Source organism: Bombus vancouverensis, chromosome 2 (assembly GCF_051014615.1).
Source record: "Bombus vancouverensis nearcticus chromosome 2, iyBomVanc1_principal, whole genome shotgun sequence".
Taxonomy (NCBI): Eukaryota; Metazoa; Arthropoda; class Insecta; order Hymenoptera; family Apidae; genus Bombus; species Bombus vancouverensis.
The window spans coordinates 7,662,377-7,681,789 of NC_134912.1; the positions used below are offsets into that span (position 1 = coordinate 7,662,377).

The 19,413-nt window shown below is 28.8% G+C and overlaps 3 protein-coding genes across 10 annotated transcripts; 2 read left to right on the forward strand and 1 right to left on the reverse strand.

The window, feature by feature from the left end:
* The first annotated feature begins 999 nt into the window (after positions 1 to 999).
* On the forward strand, positions 1,000 to 14,958 carry LOC117165863 (Protein tyrosine phosphatase 52F). Of its 6 annotated transcripts, XR_013061816.1 has the most exons (21): positions 1,000 to 1,053; positions 7,994 to 8,395; positions 8,464 to 8,751; positions 8,881 to 9,159; positions 9,240 to 9,506; positions 9,586 to 9,918; positions 10,046 to 10,363; positions 10,450 to 10,782; positions 10,889 to 11,188; positions 11,261 to 11,464; positions 11,592 to 11,697; positions 11,860 to 12,086; positions 12,171 to 12,247; positions 12,336 to 12,470; positions 12,542 to 12,664; positions 12,762 to 12,910; positions 13,086 to 13,221; positions 13,830 to 13,896; positions 13,974 to 14,072; positions 14,503 to 14,569; positions 14,644 to 14,958. XR_013061816.1 is itself a non-coding variant. In XM_076627714.1 (20 exons), exons 1-19 carry the CDS (start codon positions 1,050 to 1,052, stop codon positions 14,057 to 14,059), a joined length of 3,834 nt encoding a protein of 1,277 aa, XP_076483829.1. In that variant the 5' UTR covers positions 1,000 to 1,049; the 3' UTR covers positions 14,060 to 14,072; positions 14,503 to 14,958. The 6 variants fall into 6 exon arrangements, 1 of the variants encoding a protein (XP_076483829.1); XM_076627714.1 differs by having other exon boundaries at positions 14,503 to 14,958; XR_013061813.1 differs by lacking the exons at positions 14,503 to 14,569; positions 14,644 to 14,958 and having other exon boundaries at positions 13,086 to 13,896; positions 13,974 to 14,051.
* Positions 14,239 to 15,988, reverse strand: Dim1 (thioredoxin-like protein Dim1). 2 transcript variants are annotated; one of them, XM_033349382.2, is made up of 4 exons: positions 15,842 to 15,988; positions 15,598 to 15,729; positions 15,337 to 15,473; positions 14,239 to 15,160 (listed from the first exon to the last, which is right to left on the reverse strand). In XM_033349382.2, the coding sequence occupies exons 2-4, from the start codon at positions 15,673 to 15,675 to the stop codon at positions 14,947 to 14,949; spliced, it is 429 nt and encodes a 142-aa protein (XP_033205273.1). In that variant the 5' UTR covers positions 15,676 to 15,729; positions 15,842 to 15,988; the 3' UTR covers positions 14,239 to 14,946. The 2 variants fall into 2 exon arrangements, with proteins under 2 accessions (XP_033205273.1, XP_033205282.1); XM_033349391.2 differs by having other exon boundaries at positions 15,598 to 15,681; positions 15,842 to 15,969.
* A 252-nt stretch (positions 15,989 to 16,240) lies between these two features.
* Ugalt (UDP-galactose transporter) lies at positions 16,241 to 19,021 on the forward strand. Of its 2 annotated transcripts, none has more exons than XM_033349540.2 (5): positions 16,241 to 16,495; positions 17,046 to 17,117; positions 17,255 to 17,374; positions 17,472 to 17,686; positions 17,773 to 19,020. In XM_033349540.2, exons 2-5 carry the CDS (start codon positions 17,099 to 17,101, stop codon positions 18,418 to 18,420), a joined length of 1,002 nt encoding a protein of 333 aa, XP_033205431.1. In that variant the 5' UTR covers positions 16,241 to 16,495; positions 17,046 to 17,098; the 3' UTR covers positions 18,421 to 19,020. The 2 variants fall into 2 exon arrangements, with proteins under 2 accessions (XP_033205431.1, XP_033205448.1); XM_033349557.2 differs by lacking the exon at positions 16,241 to 16,495 and adding an exon at positions 16,562 to 16,699 and having other exon boundaries at positions 17,773 to 19,021.
* Positions 19,022 to 19,413: the final 392 nt, after the last annotated feature.

Below are 19,413 nucleotides of genomic sequence, written 5' to 3' on the forward strand. Positions count from 1 at the left end.
TTGTGAGCTTGGGAGAAAAATAACAATTACATATTTTTGTATTATGTCAGAGAGGCAATGAGAGAACTCACACCAATTGTTCTAGTTATTCCACAGTACAAATGCTGCACCACGCTGCCAAGTCCTAGTGTTCCACGCTAGCATATACAAAAACCTATTTAATTTCACCGTAAACGAGGTATAACCCAACAAATGAAGACGACGTATTCGTTAAGACGATGGTAGAGACAATAGACAACTTTGGACGGCGGTGCCTAAGGCTTAAAAGCTTTAAAGGCCTCAAGCCTAAGGCTTACTCTTTTAACGGATGATATAACTAGACATGAACACAATACACCATAGCACACTAGCACATTGATCTTTCTCGTTTTCTTTCTTTTTCTTGTGCTATTATATGTCATTACCTTTAATGTTAAGCATATAAAATAAAAATTTTACAAGTAAATTTTCAAAGTAAAAGATAAAAATTTCGGTTAATAAATTAGTCATGACGTCAAATCTTGTCTGCCGATAATTTGTTCTTCTGTTTTTATCGTTTCTGTAAATAAATACGCATGCAACATATACATTACGTCAGATATACTATCAGAGAGGAATTTCCTCTCTGATATTATTCACAACCTATCAACCATTGAAATTACTATTAAAGTGAAATTTAAGATTTATTATAACGTTTATTATTTAATATAAAGCAAATTTAATGTTAAATCTAAAAGTCTATTGTGTATAAAATATATTAAAATTATTACTATTCATCATTCCACTAATCCATTATCGTTTAAACGGTAAGGTTTCCTTTTCTTCTCTAAAAAGAATATAATAAATAATTAATTTCTCTTTCTGAGGCAACTTTCTTTCAGTATTGCGTGATTATGTTATTCTCTTACTTGTCTATCTCGAATAGAAAAGTATGAACTTGTTCATAAAACCGTACAATGAAATAGTCTTTTATAGCGTGGAACTAAATAGGTTCATGTATATGCTAGCGTGGAACATTTTCAGTACTTAGCCGTTAGGTTCAGCACTAATCCGGAAACAACCGGAACCATATGCGTGAGTACTCCCATTTCCTCTCTGACTATGTCTTTAAATAAAGGCTCGGGTATGGGGTATGGTAATGCTTTATATGAAACGTCAATGGATTTTGAAGCGGGATTTCATGTTTTAAATTTTTCACCGAAAAAAGAAAGGCCAAAATTATGTTATAATTTACACTTACCTCCATTATATGCAAATGTAAGGCTAAGAGAAAAGTATAAAGACAGTTATTTACTACTTTGCATTCCACTAATTTATCAAGAATATTTTAAAGCCCTTAGAATATCTGAAACAAAATTTTGTTATTGAACCAGATGATTAATAATTAATTATACAAAATTACAATATATAGAACATAAATAAATAAATCTGTTTGTTTTAGTTTGTTTTCTTAATAAAATTCATTATCTTTTTTATCGTAAAAGATTACATATTTTATGAACGTTTTATTTCATAATGGAAAAATATTTTGTAATACACTCAAACGCAAAAATTTAAATATCTAGAAACAAAATATATGTTATTTAATAAGGTTTTGGGTTTATAAAATAACGATTCACTTAGATTCGTTTTCTCCAATATATTTCAGTCTTATAACACGTCTTACCACACAGGAATTTCCAAGTCAATAGAACAACGTGGTCGACTTCTAAGACAAAAGAGCGTCGTTAGAAGTCGTACCAACTTAGTTTGTAGTAAGCAGCGATCATACCAACTTAACATTTCTCAACACTCCCCTTTGATCGCTAGTTTCTACAAGCCCCATAGCTTTGGTAAATTGCTGAGTCTTAATCCTATTTAAGCCTTTGGTGAGAATGTCAGCCACATTCTCAGGACTAGGTACATAAGTATAATCTAGTATCCCCCTCGATACGCAGTTCTTAACGTAAAAGTAGCGCACTTGGACGTGCTTAGAACTCTCAGCAACTATTTCGTCCTTTGACCATGAAATAGCTCCGATATTATCGCAGAATATCTTGCAGGGGTGAGGGCAATATGACAGTTGACCCAATTCCTTTAACAGTAAAGAAATCCACACTGTTTCCCTTGCTGCTTCCTGCATTGCCACGAATTCCGCTTCGCACGTCGATTGAGCTATAATCGGTTGTTTTTTGGATAGCCAGGATATCGCACCACCAGCAAGTATGAACACATACCCGCTCCTGGATTTCCTGTCTACCATACAACCCGCAAAATCCAAGTCGCAAAACACCTTCAGAGGTTGCCCGGTCCTTTGGTATACTAACTTCAAGTCTTTGGTCTTTAGTAGATATCTGAATACCCGCTTCACTGTTTTCCAATCGGATACAGTCGGATTCGCGCATCTTTGGCTTAGTTTTCCTATTGCACACGCAACATCAGGACGACTTACAGTAGCTACATACATTATGTGCCCCACAGCTTGTTCATATAATTTACTGTCGAAAGGCTCATCACGTTCAATATCAAAACCAGCCTCACATTCCCTAGCTAGCGGTGTCGATGCTCCCACCACCCCAACCTCACGAGTAATGTCAAACAGATCCAGCATTTGACCTATCTGTACAGATTGATCGAATACTATAGTGGTGCTGTTTGGCTTACTCAGGTGGATGGACAGAAATTGAGTGTCTACACCTAGCATTCTAACATCTAATTTGTCCTTAATCCTAGTTTTGAATATCTCAATCCACTCATTCGTCCCAAACACAAGGATGTCGTCCACATACACAGCTACAATCAATTTTTTAGACGCATCCACATACACACATGGATCACTCACGCATGGGTTCAGACTCATACCTCTTAAAATACTATTGATGTGCCTAAACCACATTCTTCCAGCTTGCTTCAGTCCATACAGGCTCTTTTTGAGCTTACACACAAATTTAGTTCTGTCTTTACCTGGAACTCTAAAGAGTTCTGGTTGCTCCATGCAATCCTCATCCAGAGGGCTGTTGAGATACGCACATTCCACATCGATGTGCTCGTAAACCCACTCATTTTCCGCACATAGAGCAAGCAGAATTCTTAGAGTTCTGCGTTTTACTATTGGACTAAAGGTTTCTGAATAATCTACTCCAGGCCTCTGCCAGAATCCCCGAGCTACTAGCCTAGCCTTATACCTATCAGGGTCTCTCTTTATCACAAGCACCCACTTACAGTCTATAACGTTTTTATTTAAGGGTCTTTGCACAATGTCCCACACATCTTTACTTTTTAGATTGTCTAGTTCCTTCCTTATTGCATCAGTCCACTTTTGAGCGTCTGGCCCCCTCAGGGCTTCATACACATTCACAGGTACATACACGTTTTGAGATTTACAAACAGTCGCAGTGTGAGCACAACAATCACATATTCTCGGTTTGTGTAGTCTTGCCGACCTCCTCGGCACAAACGATACACTCACAGTATCCACTGGATTGTCCTCACACGTTAAACTATCCATAAAGTAGTCGGTTTCCCCTTCGTCGTTTTCTCCGTCACTCTGTGTCTCGACGTCAGTTTGACCGGCTTCTCCCCTATGTTCAAAGGTTTCTACATCCCATATCCATTCCGAGGACTTATCTTTTATATGGTTCGTTTCCGCCTTAGCGCTCTTGTAGGGAAACGTGTTCTCCTCGAACCTGACATGACAGGATATTATCACCTTTTGGGTCTTCGGTAGGTAAATTCTATAACCTTTGACCTGTCTGTCATATCCCACAAATATCCCATCATCCGCTCTGCTCTCGAATTTTCCTCCGCTTGGACTCTTTAGATACCAGACTCTGCATCCAAACACTCTCAGTCTGTTTATCTCCCCTTGGAGGTCACATCCCTTACCCTTCCATAATTCCAGTGGGATCTTGTCTCCGATGGCAGCGGATGGGCATAGGTTCCTTATGTGGCATGCCGTGTTCACAGCCTCCTCCCACAGATAGTCAGGGAGTCCAGATTGGATGAGTAAACATCTGGACATCTCGACCAGGGTTCTGTTCGCTCGTTCGGAGACCCCATTTTGTTCAGGGTTTCTAGGAACTGTTTTCCTGTGTAAGATGCCTTTCTCCTTCAGGTAGTTCTCAAAGTTTTCTCCTGTGTACTCACCCCCGTTATCTGTTTGACATTACTCGTGAGGTTGGGGTGGTGGGAGCATCGACACCGCTAGCTAGGGAATGTGAGGCTGGTTTTGATATTGAACGTGATGAGCCTTTCGACAGTAAATTATATGAACAAGCTGTGGGGCACATAATGTATGTAGCTACTGTAAGTCGTCCTGATATTGCGTGTGCAATAGGAAAACTAAGCCAAAGATGCGCGAATCCGACTGTATCCGATTGGAAAGCAGTGAAGCGGGTATTCAGATATTTACTAAAGATCAAAGACTTGAAGTTAGTATACCAAAGGACCGGGCAACCTCTGAAGGTGTTTTGCGACTCGGATTTTGCGGGTTGTACGGTAGACAGGAAATCCAGGAGCGGGTATGTGTTCATACTCGCTGGTGGTGCGATATCCTGGCTATCCAAAAAGCAACCGATTATAGCTCAATCGACGTGCGAAGCGGAATTCGTGGCAATGCAGGAAGCAGCAAGGGAAACAGTGTGGATTTCTTTACTGTTAAAGGAATTGGGTCAACTGTCATATTGCCCTCGCTGTCTTCAAGGATTTAATTTCTCCGATATATTCGGGGCGAATATGTCGGAAAAGATATGCACGTGCCATGTTATCCTTCCTCATGCATTCTGGGTCCAGCCTTTGCGCTTCCGTAAATCCTGGTTCTATTGCCTCCCAGCAACCCAGGAAAATTAGCGAGGCTTCCGTCATTGTCTTCCAATACTCGTAATTCCCCTTTCTTAGGACCGGCTTCATATCGCTGTCCACATCACTTACTTTGTCGTGATCGGCCATGGCGTGGTCTCTTCTCGGATTATCTTAGAAAACACAAAAAACTCAAAAAAATAATACCGTTTTTCCCCGCAGTGGAAGCGTGCTGGGCCCATAACCTGTTATTTAATAAGGTTTTGGGTTTATAAAATAACGATTCACTTAGATTCGTTTTCTCCAATATATTTCAGTCTTATAACACGTCTTACCACACAGGAATCTCCAAGTCAATAGAACAACGTGGTCGACTTCTAAGACAAAAGAGCGTCGTTAGAAGTCGTACCAATTTAGCTTGTAGTAAGCAGCGATCATACCAACTTAACATTTCTCAACAATATATATGTATGACTTACATCACGTTCATAATCATAGGCACATATGTTGCGACATACCGTCGCAAGTATACGCATCAAATTACATTAACATACGTGTGAAATGGTCAAATGATAAATCGCTTGAGAAATAAATAGTAATTCTATTTGTTTTTCCAACAATACAAATATAAAATTATACAATAATTGTAGCAATGTTAAAAAATATTTATTTTTATTACTTAACCAGATCTTTATTAAATTATTAATTACATATATATAGTTAACGTACCTCTTTATATTTATTTTATTAACTTATCTCAAACATATTTTTCATGAATATTCTAATATGATATTTTTTATATTGAAAAATTAAAAGTTATAAATTAAAGATATACCAAAAAGTAAACAGAATAAAAGTGTCTTAAATTTTCCCTCGTCTGCGCTTATATATACATATAGTAAAATGAAGATTCCTTATTCGTCGAATTTTCGTTTATCTTATATCAGCTTATATATTTTCTTTTCATTTGAAAGTCTTACTCAAATAATCAGTAATAAATAATTTATTAATTATTACTTAATTAATAAATTTAAGTTGTTCATCTCGTTTAAGTTGTACAAATATATTTTATAAATATACTATTCAAATACAAGCGTAAATATGACTTTTTGTGAGTTAAAAGGTTCAAATAATCAGAACATGTTATTTTTAACAACCTTTGAGGAGGTTATAATATATTCTTTAAAAATGTATATACATATGCTCCTCTATTTCGCTTCATAAGTAAATTGCAGCCTCAATGAAGTTGTAGATTTATCCGAGAGCTTAATGCTGCTTTATTTTTTTTACGATTGAATGTAATTTTAATATAGAGAATTTTGATCATAGTGCTTAACATTCGATTCACATGTATTTTACTAGAATGCGCAAAAACGTTAATGAAAACGGGAGGTCTTATCTATATTAAAGGAAAACTGATATTTAATGAATAACATTGAGAGATTCAAATCGCGGCAAAGTCTAATCTTTTGGGCAAGTACATTTTATGTTTAATTTAATACTTAACATACACAATTGCATTAAGAATTACGTACACATATATAATGGCATATAAATGTAGTTTAAATATTATGAATTATTTATTAATTATGATTTCCAATTATTAACAATGCGTTAACATATCAGTTATTATATATGCGTTATTACATGTATATATATATATACATATATTATATATATATAATTATAGATATATAATTAAAATTATACAATTTTAATCATTATAAAGCTTTTCGATAACAGCCATTTGCGTAATAATTGTGTTCAGTGATTTTATAAACTTATTATAATAAATATAATTCATGTAAGACTCCAAAGAAACGAATTTTTATAAAAGCTATATGTAAAATATAATAAAAAATTGTTAAAATTCGTAAAAAGATCAAGATAAATATTACCCTCATGTTTGATTAATAAAGTAGTACAGAGTACGCTTTTAAGAGTTTAATATAGACTTGAGATTCTTATCAGCAATATCAATGACTATAGGAGGGATAAACGAAAACCTGTTGGTAAGTGATCAGAAGTCAGAATGATTATCAAGAAAATAACTAACACATCGAGTTTTCAAAATAGTTCTTCGTACCTTTGTTAATAGATCTCATTGATTCGAGTGTATAAATTTTTAATAACTTTATTGAAAACAACGAATTAATTCTTATGTGCAGAGTTTAATCCTAGATAAACCGACTTTTTCTTGAATAAGTGGATAAAACATAACAATTGTTTTATATACGAAAAAGGTTTCAATTCGTAATGAAAAATATAGAATATATGTTTGTAATTTATCAATGAAGAACAATTTTTTGTGAGATTGGGTAAAGAATCGTGAGCATTTGACTTTTCATATTACGATGATCTGTGAAAAAACATTGCTGATCGAATCGTGATTGATATGAGCTATAACATATCAATCAATTATTGTGAAATTCTACTTGCCACTTTAAACGCCTATTGTACACATACCATTTTATTTTTAATATCTGCTTTTTTTACAATGCATTTATAAAATGAATAATAATAGTAATCAAAATAAATTTACATAACGTGTTAAATGAAGTGAAATGCACAATCATAAATGCACAAAACGTATAAAAATTACAATTTCAATTGTTAAGTCTTTGGTATAAAATTATTTTTCTGGTTTTAAATTATGAGACTAAGTATATAATACTTTGAAATATATATATATAATTAACATTTCAATTAATTTAGATAGAAAAAAAATATCATTTTAAATAGAAAAAGAATTATATTGGCAGAAGCCAATGTAACCTATCCAAATAATGTGTTAAAAAGATACATTGGTCAAAATTAAATCGATTATTTATCAAATTTCTTTATTTCTAATATTAACATTTTTCATCGTTCCTTCGAAATCATGGTTAATGAAACGTTATCATTTCTAATTAATATACAATTTATTTGTGACAACAATGATATTTTTCGTTTGTGAATTGACTCAAGGTATATTTTAAGTTTATCAGAAAGAATCACAAATATTGATTTCGTTTTTAGTTGTGATATGAAATAAATCTTTCGAAAGTCTAGATTACATCGTTTCAAGTACGTAATGTTAACTATACGACGTATAAAGTGTACAATAAAATTATCACCAGAACCTGATACTTTACCTAACGCAGTTAATTAATTAATTAAGATAAAAAAACATCAAACTGTTATCTTAGATTTTTACGATTTTAATAATGAAACTCTGTTTCAATTTGCAATCTTATAGGTAACATGGTACGAAAAAAACGATTGAAAGTGTTGATTTACGCACTACAGATCATCTATGTGCTCAGTGAAAATAATTTAATCGATCATCGACACATCGGACACAATGAAACAGTGAACGCTTCGATGAAAATTTTATTTGATCTCAATGCTGAATATGTAGTATCTTCAGAACTAAATAATTCTATGAGCATAAAAGAGTTTCTAGACGAAGCTACGGAATTCGAACAAAATGAGCTCCTGCCGAATGATTACCTGAAAAACAACGATACTAATATATCGATTCTCGATACAACGAACAATGACTTCGTTCAAAAATTCGAGCATATTTCTATTTCATCTAACGAATTGAAAGATAACCAAATTTTATCGGAAGATATATTAATGACATGTAACGAAGAAGGTATAATTATTTAGATAAAGGTCAGTGTAAATGAATGATTTTACTATTTACGTTTGCTTTGTTTATAGATCGAAAAAATGTACAAAATCTAACGATTGATCTAGTTGCTACAGAATGGATATTTCTCTCCTGGGAACCTCCTTGTGATAATATAACAAGTGAATTGTTTTATACTATCGATATATGCTTGGACTCGAATCAACTATGTTTTTCAAGAAATAGAACCATAGTAAAAGATACACAATATAATGCCACTGATCTAGAACCATGCAACAATTATACATTTATTGTAAAAGCCATTGACAAAGATTTAAACTCGACTGGAGTTATTGTAACAGGCGCGACGAGTTCTAATAGTAAAATTATAATATTAATATAAATTTAATATCCAATATGATTATTTAAATTTACTCTGGTTTAATTATTTTGCAGAAATTGTTTTTAAAAGTATAATATACAATTTATATACTATTCATTCTTTTTAGTTACTGAAATTGGAGATATTCAAAAATTAGTTGCACATACTGCTTCTAGTACAATTAAATTAAGCTGGAAATCACCAGCAGATTATCCAACATGTGTAAATCATTATTTAATTGCGCAATGCCTTAAAAATATTTGTAATAATGCCTCAATTACAACTGAGGAATATATTTCATCAAATTTAGAACCATGTGAGGAATATTTCTTTATAATTAAAGCAGTTTCAATAAACAACAAACAATCTAATGGTGTTGATATTACATTAAAAACAAATTCTCCAAGTATGTTAGTCAGTGATTATACTAGTTTTTACACATAGCTACTAATTAATAATTTTTTGAATAATAATTATTTTTATAAGAATCTAGTAGACCTCAAAACCCAACTGTGGAAGCTAATGCATTTTCTTTAGTTATTCATTGGGAACCACCAGAAATTGGAGCTAAATGTATTAAATATTACCGTGTTACTATTGATCCACAGCCAAAAACAGAACAAGTAACTGGAATAAATGTAACAATAAGTGATTTGTATGCATGTACTCCATATTGCATTTATATTAATGCAGTAGATGAAGACAATAATGATGGGGAAATGATCACTATTGATACAAGAACAGCATCAACAGGTAAAAAGAAATTATGAATATTATATATGTATATTTTATAAAATATTTATGTTTAAGAATAAATGAAAATTTCATTTAGTATCGAAATCACCAATATTAAATATGAAAGAACCAATTGTTACAACGCATGACATAATGCTTTCATGGAAGATTGAGAAAGGCAACAGTAACTGTACTTTAACATCTTTAAAAGCTATGTGTAATGCTACAATGACAAACGGTCATGGTTATGAAGTTAAGAATGGAGAAGCTGAAGTACATATAGATTCTCATATTCAAGATGAATATTTTACAAATTCAATAATAAAGAATGTCAGTCCATTTACTACATATATATGTTGGGCATATGTTCTTAATGAAGCAGGAAATAGTGAATTAAGTAAATTAATAAGTGTAACAACATCAGAAGATAGTAAGTAAGCAGAAATGCATAAAAATTATGTTAAACATATAGTTTTTAACCTATATTAAAAATACAAGAAATAACAAAAGTCATAAGTAATATTAATGGTAATATATGATATTCTTTAATATTTCAGTACCATCCGCACCTTTTCTCAATGTTACAAATATAACATATTCACAATTTATATTTGTTTGGGAACCACCATCATATTTAGCAGGGAATTTACATGAATTTGAACTTGTATTTGAAGGAGAAATATGTTTCTATATGCCTGATTGGTGCAAACCAGTAACCTTAAAAACCATTAAACATTTTAATGGATCTACGTTCATTTTTGAATATTTAAATGCAACAGCATTTACATATTATACAGCAAAAATCAAAGCAAGAACCTCTGCAGGCTGGGGAAGTTATAACAATGACCTAGTATTATTTAAAACACCAGCTGGAGGTAATTTCTTATTACATGAAATTATAGATATTTATAATTTCAATATCACTAAACTCTATTATATTACCATAGTTATTATATATTAGTTCCAGGGATGGTATCCAACTTTTCATATTCAATTGTAAACAATGAAAATAATAAAAATGTTTTGAATACCATTTTGACATGGGGCATTCCATGTTCTTTAAATGGAATATTGGAATATTTTAATGTATTTGTAGATGGGATTAGAACTAATTATGAACCACATTCTTTTACATTACAATTTTTATCAAATGATGTTAAAAATGATACGGTCATAACAAATTTAAAAGAGTTAAAAGCAGAATATAATTATATTATTAAAGTGGTAACAAAGGTTCAGGGAATCCAAGATTTTGGAATACCAGCATTTAAAAATATTTCATATCCTGCTGGCAGTATGTATCTAACTCTAAATAATATAAACTAGCAACTTTCATAAAATATTTATCTTCAAGTATTAAAATGTCGTTAATAAGTTACTACACATTATTTATATTTTAGTTCCACCTCAACCTGATGAAGATTATATAAAATCTATAACTATAGATCCAGCTAGTGCACGAAGAACTACAACAACAGCTACACTTTTACTTCCCTTATTCCCTAATACAAATGGTGATATTATTTATTATTCTATTATAGTGTCAAGAATGAACTATAATATTCCATCAAGTATTAGATTTAATATGACAAATAATACAAATCATATATTATGGCCAAATATATCTTCTTGGAAAGAAGCTATGCTACAAGACTTTACAATACCTTATCAAGCTACTAGACTATGTTGGAATCCTTATCGTAGGTGATATATTTTTCAGTTTGTATTCAAATTTAATTAAAAATGTTTGAATTATTACCGTATTTTTGCAGCTAATTCTGTTGCTGATTATGGCGATATGGAAGCAGTCAAGTATACACTTGGCGAAAATACAAATTGTAAAGAAATTTCATCTAATACCAATAAAAGAATTTATTGTAATGGTCCTCTTAAACCAAATACATGGTATCATGTTAGAATGCGGGCATTTACTCGTGGTGGATATTCTGATTCTACAACTTTTTTAATAAAAACCAGTAAAGTGTTTATTGATTCTTAAAGTTATTTGTATTTTTCTTCGTTTAGTTGCTTCGATATTGGTATTGCAAAAATCATACATAATTAAATTTTATTGTATTCATTAAATATTTTAAATTATATTAGATGCTGAAATAGATATCGTACTTGTTAGTGGAGTTGTTTTTGGTATTTTATTCTTGGGAATTTTATCAACAATAATGTTATTATTTCGCAAATGTTCAATTCGTGCGTAAGTAAATCTTATTTTTTGTTTAGTTCAACATTGTCACAGTAAAAATAATATTCATCAAAATATAAAAATTTAAACATTTAAACATTGTAACAAAGTATACATTGTGGCAAAAAATTTACATAATTAATAATTTAATGATAATTTATACATGTTTTTTAGAATATTACGACGATTTCTACATTCTGACATGTCTGGATCACCAGTTCCTACACCTTTTTCAAAAAAGAAATTTATAGCTCATTGTCAACAATTTATTGATAATCCTGGAAAATTAAGCAATGAATTTCAGTTACTTCAAACTCTTAGTATTGATTTACAGATGCCAACCAATACTGCTTGTTTACAAGCCAATAAGAAGAAAAACAGATATTCTGATATTTTACCATGTAAAAATATTGATTTACATATTATAAAGATGTGAATTATATATAAAATGAAAAAAAAATACTTTATTAAATTTATATTTTCAGATGATTTTTCAAGAGTTAAGCTGGAAGTAATTGAAAATGATCCTAATACTGACTACATCAATGCATCTTTTATTAAGGTGAGTAACCATAAAATTATTTATTTACGCTAAATATGAATTATATTATGTATTAAATATGAATTAAATAGGTATACACTATTTTCAGGGCTATAGTGGCGAAAATGAATATATAGCTTGTCAAGGACCAAAAGAAGAAACAACATTTGATTTTTGGAGAATGATAGAGCAATATGACATCAATGTAATAGTTATGTTGACTGAGTTAGTTGAAAAAGACAAAGTAAGATTTCTGCACTAAATATATTTAAATCTCGTTTAACGCATGAATGTTAAAAATTGATACCTTTGTAGGAGAAATGTCATCAATATTTTCCAACAATTAGGGAAACTTTTAAGTATGAAAATTTGACTATAAAATGTATAAGTGAATTAGATTATAGATCTTATACACAAAGAACGCTAGTATTACAAAAGGTACAAGATTTAAACTTAAGTTACAAGATTTAATAAAATACATTTGTACTTATATATATATTAATTTAATTCTCCTATTTATAAATAATAAATATAGGAAAACAAAAAAAGAAATATAACACATTTACATTTCAAAGAATGGCCAGATCATGATGTCCCAGAAGATTTTGAACCAATAATCCATTTTTGCCAGATTGTACATCGTAATGTTACTGGTAATAAAGGATATATTGTGATTCATTGCAGGTAAAAATATATGAGTTTAGTATAATAGTTAATAATATCATATATCTTGATGTTTTAATATTATTCAGTATTGTTATTACTTTACATTTTGAATTTATTTAATATTATTACTATTTCACTATTTTATATAAATTTGTTATATATATATATATATATATAATACATACTTTTACAGTGCAGGAATTGGTAGAACTGGCACTTTAATAGCAATAGATATAATTTTACAACATCTTCGAGATAATAAAAAATTGGATGTGTTTGGAACAGTATATAGATTACGACGTGATAGAATAAATATGGTGCAAAAAGAAGTAGGAAAATCCAAGATCTTTTATATTAATATTAATATAAATTATGTACTCATAAATTATATATCTACAGAATCCGACCGAATAACACGCAAAAATAGGCGTGATTCCTTGTGGAAAAATAAGGAAAAATATAGAATAAAATTGTTTTACTCTCGATTTAATTTTTGAAAAAATCGAGTTTGAAAATTCGTCAAATATATTTGAATATGACTAATTGCGGGCTGAACAGGATTAAATAATCGATAGGAAATCATTCCACGTGTGAAAATAAATCAAAAATGCAGAACAACACTTTTTTACGGGATACTTTGTTTTCAAAAAAAATAGATTTGAAAATTTATCATACGCGTGTAGTAGTTCAATTTTTAACTAAATGTGTTCAAACTTTACATTATTTTGTCCTGTCCAATCCGAAATTTGTCATGTTGAAGCATATAAATTTCACAAATTTTCAACCTTGATTTTCTCGAAAACTAAGCCGAGAATGAAAAAATTTTATTCTATACCTTTTCTTATTTTTCCACAAGCAGTCACATTATGCCCGCTTTTACGTGTTATTCGGTTGGATCCTGTATATCTAATACTATTAATATTTATTATATTTTTAGAGTCAGTATGCTTACATATACAATTGTACAAAGCAAGTATTAAAAAATCCCTATTGTTTAAAGAATTGTAAGTTTGTCATGCTTATTACAAACAAGTTTATTTACTATTTTTTTCGTTTTAAATATTGAAATTTTTGTCTTTAGATAAACCACCACCTATGAATCCAGTGTACGAAAATACCTCCAGGAAAATAAGAATAGTACCAAGTTCAAATATAAATCTACACTAGTCACAACCTTGAGGTAAGCATGTAAGAAGTAATTTTAAATATTTATTTTTGTTTTGCACAATATTGAAATTTATATGTATAAAAAAGTGGTAGTATTTTTTCTAACATAAAATGAAGATGTATTATTTAATATAGAAGATCAATGTAATAAGTAATGTATGTACATATAAGTACAACTGTAATGAAACATGATATTTTGTATTTTGTTTATAGTAATACGTGAATCAAATTTTATTCTTGCAATACATAAATTTAATTCTTTTTTATTTCTATGGAATGCATATGATAATATATTTTTAAAACAGACAGAACATTTTAAGGAAACTATAATAATAACATTTCAATATAAGGTTGTAATTGTTTAGTTTAAACTGGCTATATGACTTAAGGATTACAATAGATTTAATTAATATAAATGTCTAATCTTTTAATTGTTATTCAAGGTATAAGCTACCTACCTACTATTGCTTGACAAAAGTCCTACATGAGAAGTGCAATCTTCCTTTGAGTGTAAGTGTTATTTAAATATTTATACATATCAAAAATGAATAATATACACAAAACCAATAAAAATATGTTTTCAGGATTTAATTATCTAGTCTTTCTTCACTAAGCTATGATTTATTGACTTCTTCTTGTATAGAAAATAAATTAACCAATTTATACAAAACTATAATCGCTATTTACAGATAAATGTAAAATAATAAATGTACAAATATACTTATTATTTTTACAATAATTTGCATAAGTACATATATGCTATATATAACTTTATATTTATTTGTAATTATGCCATATTTTTATTTATTGATGTAAGTTCAGTTATATACCAATATTTTCTCTCTGATTTATACATTAATATAAAATATTTTCGTCAATAAAGATAATTAATAACGATATTTTGTAGAATAATCTTTTGGAGAAACAACTAAACCTCTACCTTTTCTGGCACCTCTGTAGACTGTCTCAATGATATCAATCATTTCTTGTTTGTCCTCTAATGTCCAGTTTATTTTATTATTATTTCCAGTTCCCAAATCAATCATTATATGTTTATTTCGAAAGAAAAACATAACTGTACAAGGATCATACAATTCATACCTGTAAAAAATCATATTTACATCTCTCTGAAAACGTATATCTTTAATAGTTTAAGACAATAAAAAGATATTATCCAGTTTACTGACTAAAATAATACTATCAATAATGATTTAAACAATATTTTATGAAAATATAAAATAACATTTTAAGATTTTTAATTGCATATTAAACCTTACATTTTATTAAAATCAGGTACTTGAGTAATATCAACTAGATAAATGACAGCAAAGTTTTTTACTTTTTCAGCAATATTATAAAGAACTTCATCCATTTTCATACACATTGGATCCCAGTCATGACCAAATCTAATAACCTAAAAAATTTTGTTTTTAGTTACAATTTCATATATAGATAGTCGCTATAGATAGTAAAATTACGAGGTAAAATTTCATCCATGACAGCCATTAAAAGTTAATACAAATCAATTAAAAACTTACAACTACTCTGTCTTCTTCAGATAATATTGCCTGATCCACTTGCCATCCATTGTGGAGATGTGACAACATATAAGACATTGTTTTCTGTTTATCAAATACAGATCCAAGAAAAATGAACAAATTTAATGTAACCTATATTTTTATATTCAAGTTTAGAACACTTTTTATTGGTATATATCACAAACAAAAAGTGTAGAATAACAATATATTCTACAAAATCATGTAATAATTATACATTACTTACATGGGTTTTATCATATGATCAAGATTATGGAATAAAAGTTTCTTTTAACTTCTCGCAATACGATCAACACCACCGCTATAATACGTTTATTTGCGAAAGTTAAAATTTACCACCCATTACCTCATTGCCACCAACATATTAGCAATAATTTAAAAAATCCCTAGTTTCATTTTAATCTCTTTAATTATATCTAGTTATATAGTATATTAATATTACAATATAAGATTATTAGATTCTTTTTACAATTTTATTTTATCGTATATCTATTTTTTCATATATATTAAATAATTACAATATCTATAAATTAACAATACAATTTCAAAGTTTTATTAAGATTTAAATGTTTTAAATCTGACCTATTTTTCCGATAATGGCAAGAAAAATTATTTTATTAGTTGGTGAAATATCATTTTCTATCATTGTTATTAAAAATTTGTAATTTTGATTGATTTAGTAAAATATCTAAATATGTATTAAGATAACTAAACTTAATATATTTTAGATTTAAAAATATCTCGGCTTTCTATAGGCACATCATACACATGTTGACGATAGGCAATAAAGGGGTATAAATGTCAACGTGTACATATCTTGTGTGCATATTTACCATTCCTTGTTTTCTCTTTTTTTATTTCAGTAAAAATAAAGAAAAAGGTAAAATGAAAGTATTTATATATTTGAAAAAGAACATTACAGTTAGTATTATGTATTACTGTAGATATAAATCCTATGCACATTTTATTTTTATTGCTAAATATAAAATTTTTAATACATACTTTACTTAAATATTAATCGTATGTCACATAATCATAAGGAATACACTCGTTTAACATAAATCTTTTATACTCTGAATAATTGGTATGTTTTATACTATTTCATCTACTATATATTTTTTCTTAAATTACAATATGTATTGTGTATTGTTACATTGATTTATAATTATTGCATTATTTCTTTAAACGTTATACTGAACATGAATTAAAAAATCAAGATTACATTTGACAAATAATATTAAGTTTTAAATATGTTAATGTTTTGTAAATATATCTATAATTTATTATATATAATCAAAGATTTCTGATTAAATTATATATTTAATACACATGCATATACATATGTTCAACAATTTTTTAATAAATTTTTTAAAATGTAAAACATTAATAACACTACATTTATAACTTTAATAAAACATCTTATTTTGTAGATGAAATGATCCATTAGCTTTTATATTATAAAAATTGTTATAAAAAACATTATATGATGGAATCACAACAACGTAAGTCTATAATTTTAATATAAGAAATTGTAATAAATAAATTTAACATAAAATTAAATTTAGTATGTCTAATGGACTAACTAATGTATTGATTCCTTAACCATTCTCTGATATCTTTTTCTTAATTTATTTTACAGGAAGTGTTCAGACACTAAAATACATTAGTTTAATTACACTTACATTACAAAATGCCCTGGTTGGGCTTAGTATGCGTTATGCACGTACAAGATCAGGAGATATGTTTCTTTCATCAACTGGTATATTACATTTTTTTATATAAATTAAAAATTGTATTTATTATTTTTATTACATTCATGTAAGTTATTAATGTATAGTAATTAAATGTTATTTCAGCGGTAGTTATGGCGGAGGTTGTTAAACTTTTAACATGTCTAATATTAGTTCTTGTTGAAGAAGGAAACTTTCCAAAATTTGTTGATGCCCTAAAGTCAACAATCATAAAACAACCTGTTGATACTCTAAAAGTATCTGTGCCATCACTTCTATATGTTGTACAGAATAATCTTTTATATATATCAGCATCTAATTTAGATGCAGCAACTTATCAGGTATATCCAATACTTAAGTATATATTTGATATTTTTCACCTATTAATACTATTTATTACATGCTTTTTATACATACTATTCCTCAGGTAACATACCAATTAAAAATTTTAACAACAGCATTTTTTGCTGTGGTAATACTACGAAAGTCTTTAAAGAATACTCAGTGGGGAGCTCTAATATTATTAGTCATAGGTGTAGTATTAGTACAACTAGCACAAAGTTCAGATACTGCTTTACCATCTGGTATAGAACAGAATCATTTACTTGGATTCTCAGCTGCCTTAAGTGCATGTTTTCTATCAGGGTTTGCAGGGATATACTTCGAAAAAATACTAAAAGATTCAGATATATCAGTATGGATGAGAAATGTTCAATTAAGTTTACTATCATTACCTTTTGGATTAATTACATGTTTTGTAAATGATGGTGAAATTTTACGAAAACAAGGCTTCTTTTTTGGCTATGATCTATTTATTTGTTATTTAATTGTACTTCAAGCAGGTGGAGGTCTTATTGTTGCAATGGTAGTTAAGTATGCAGATAATATACTTAAAGGTTTTGCCACCTCTTTAGCCATTATTATTTCTTGTATAGCTTCTATATATCTTTTCGATTTTAACTTGAGTTTCCAGTTTTCTTTAGGTGCAATTTTAGTAATATGTTCGATTTTTATGTACAGTCACCAACCAAAATCGACATTTATCGATAAACATTCTCGAAGTGATAAAGTTTAATATAAATTAAACTAAACTTATTTGTAAGATGAAAGTGATATTTCCCAATTCAGCAAGTGTTTTAACATGTTCATTCAACAACATAATTTAATACATTTCTTCCATATAAAATGGGAATCTCTCTCTCATATGGTTTACATATTAGTATATATGTTATCACATACTTTATCAGTATTCTATTATACTTTTTAACAAGAGGTATAATGGAATTGATTGAATATATTGAATCGATCGAAGAATAGAATCAATCAAATTGATTTCCTAATATTAATCATGATCAATAATATAATTAATTGATAGTTCAGAATATTTTCATAAGAAAATACAATTTACTAATAGACCATATGCTAGAGAGAAATAAGAATATATAAATACATTATTGAATAAATTCTATGTTAAAATTAACTAAGATCAAGTAAGCATATATTTATAACAAATTAAAAAATTACATACATCAATATATAAAAATATTCCATCTAAAATATATCTTAAAAATTGAGATATATTTTTAGAGTATTATATACAAATAATTTTAATTAGAATGCATATAAAAAACAATAAGATTGTTTCCTTTTAATTTATATATTTTTATACAATGTTACAATGTTTGATTATAGATATAAGTATACACATGTATCAACAAAACTGAATTCACTATTATTGTACTTAAGTTTTAATAAATATGTCTTATAATGCATACGTAACTTATATATTAAAATATATCTATTTACAATTTTAAAATATAATGTAAATTGTAGACTAAAAAAGTAAGGAACAAGATGAAATAATTTTTAATTTTGTAATGCATTTAAACTATAAGGGAAATATGTTTGGTTACAAAAGAATCAACATATGTACTTCTGTATAGATCTTATCTCTCATCATTACTAAGGTCATTACATATAACAATTACAGATAATAAATACTGATCTCAAATATTCAAATTGTAAAATATGAAAACCTAGAATTAAATAATATTTATATAAATATTAC